Source organism: Sinocyclocheilus anshuiensis, unplaced genomic scaffold (assembly GCF_001515605.1).
Source record: "Sinocyclocheilus anshuiensis isolate Anshui unplaced genomic scaffold, SAMN03320099.WGS_v1.1 scaffold84, whole genome shotgun sequence".
In the NCBI taxonomy this organism is placed as follows: domain Eukaryota; kingdom Metazoa; phylum Chordata; class Actinopteri; order Cypriniformes; family Cyprinidae; genus Sinocyclocheilus; species Sinocyclocheilus anshuiensis.
In genome coordinates this window covers 284,097-286,123 of record NW_015557076.1, presented here as the reverse complement: position 1 = coordinate 286,123, position 2,027 = coordinate 284,097, and the positions used below count along the sequence as shown (strand labels likewise).

Below are 2,027 nucleotides of genomic sequence, written 5' to 3'. Positions count from 1 at the left end.
CCCCCACCTACAATCCCTGCCGGTACGAGACTCGAACCCACAATCTTTGGGTTACGAGTCCGACTCTTTAACCATTAGGCCACGACTTCCCACTGTATTATAATGCCTGTATTATCATAATTTTGCCTTTTTCAAAAACACATCATGGATATCTGATGTAATCCAAATGTAATATTTGATGCATGGAGTGTAGTTTTCAGGAGTGAGCGCTACAGCACCGAAGACATTTATTAGCCACTTACTGAATTATTAGTCTGTGGTTGGTTTTATTGTGCCGCAGACGGATGATTGAAGCGTGAACTCCTGATGCTGTGCTGTGACAGTCACCTGAGTGGTTTATTTGATTCAGCAGTGCGTTCAGCTCAGTGTCTCTCCCGTGTTTCACAGGAATGGGACAGAAAAGCGGAAGAGGCCAAGAAACAATATGAGAAAGCCATGAAACAGTACAGAGAGAGTGGAGGAGGAGCGGCAGCATCTGTTACTAAGTGAGCAAACGGATCTAAACACGCACACGTTATATTAGAGTCGTTTTATATTTTAAAGCAGTTTTGTACACTGTACTTTTATGTAAAAGTTACATTTGCACATTGCTTAAAAGCAAGCATTACATTGAAGAAATGGTAAGTTTTTTTTTTTATTTAAATTTATTTATTTGATTTTTTTTTTTGCTCACAAATGTTGTTTATTTGATCAAAAATACAGTAAAAATTGTGAAATATTATCAAAATTTAAAATAGCTGTTTTGTATATGAATATATATTAAAATGTAATTTATTCCTGAGATCAAAGCTGAATTTTCAGCATCATTACTCCAGTCTTCAGTGTCACATGATCTTCAGAAATCATTCTAATATACTGATTTGCTGCTCAAGAAACATTTCTGATTATTATCAATGTTGAAAACAGTTGTGCTTTTTAATATTTTTGTGGAAACTGATGCATTTTATTTTTCAGGATTCTTTGATGAATAGAAAGTTCAAAAGAACAGCATATCTTTTGTAACATTATAAATGCCTTTACTGGCACTTTTAATCAATTTAATGTTGCTAAATATATATATATTTTTATCCCTGACCTCAAACTTTTGAACAATAGTGTACGTTACAATGGTTGTTACCTGCAGCTTTATGTTGACAGTCATTGCTTGTGCTTTCAGAGAAAAGAAGAAGAAAGGTGGAAAGGTGGAAGCCAAGAAGAAGACTGGAGGAGAAAAGGAGACAAAGAAGGAAAGCGTAAATGAAAGCTTTAAGAGCAAAGAGTTCATCTCCAGCGAGGAGAGCTCGTCTGAATCGGAGTACGACAGAGGCAGCAAACTCAAGGTGTGCGACTGACGCGCGTGCTCTTGGCTTCATCAGAGTTATTTACATCTGCATCATTTAACCTGCTCTATGTGTCACAGGCTTCTGAGGAGGAAGAGGAAGCTGCGTCCACACCCGCCAGCTCAGAGGAGTCGGGGTCTGACTGATGATCACTGACAGCACAGAGACATTTCCACATCTCAGGTTTCACAGTGAATAACCGATGGCTACTCGGACCAAGACTTTCTACTGCTGTGCCTGCAAGCACGTGTTTTTCCATTCAGACTGAGAACCTGGAAATAGACGGGTAGCATGTTTCCATCCGTCATCAGTAAAGCTCTCAGATCTGTTCTGTTCTTTTCAGTTTTGGTAGACAGACATAATGCAGGGAAGGGTAGATAGACCTGCTTGTAGAGGGTTTTGCCCTCTTTATTTTCTATTTTTTTGCCTTTTTGTTAATTTTTTTTTTCAAAATGGTAAAACTGCACTTCAGTAAATGTTTGGTTATTTCGATGACATGTTTTGTACTTTAAACTATCAAAATGTTCACTGTTTTGCAATAAAAGGTCAGTGAGTGATTCAGTGCCCCTGTGTGTTTGTGTTTGTGTGAGTGAGTTTGTGTGAGTGTGAGCGTATGTGTGTGAGCGAGCGTGTGTGAGAGAGAGAGAGTGTGTGTGTGTGTGTGTGAGCGAGCGTGTGTGTGAGAGAGTGTGATCGTGTGTGTGTGAG

The 2,027-nt window shown here is 38.9% G+C and overlaps 1 protein-coding gene across 2 annotated transcripts in view; it reads left to right on the top strand.

Annotated features, from left to right (window-relative positions):
* The window catches only part of ssrp1a (structure specific recognition protein 1a), a 20,762-nt gene extending 18,861 nt beyond the window's left edge, over positions 1 to 1,901 (top strand). For both annotated transcript variants that reach the window (XM_016471475.1, XM_016471476.1), the window contains exons 16-18: positions 388 to 485; positions 1,157 to 1,319; positions 1,400 to 1,901. In XM_016471475.1, coding sequence (XP_016326961.1) covers positions 388 to 485; positions 1,157 to 1,319; positions 1,400 to 1,465 — 327 coding nt within the window. In that variant the 3' untranslated portion in view covers positions 1,466 to 1,901. The remainder of the gene's footprint in view (positions 1 to 387; positions 486 to 1,156; positions 1,320 to 1,399) is intronic.
* Positions 1,902 to 2,027: the final 126 nt, after the last annotated feature.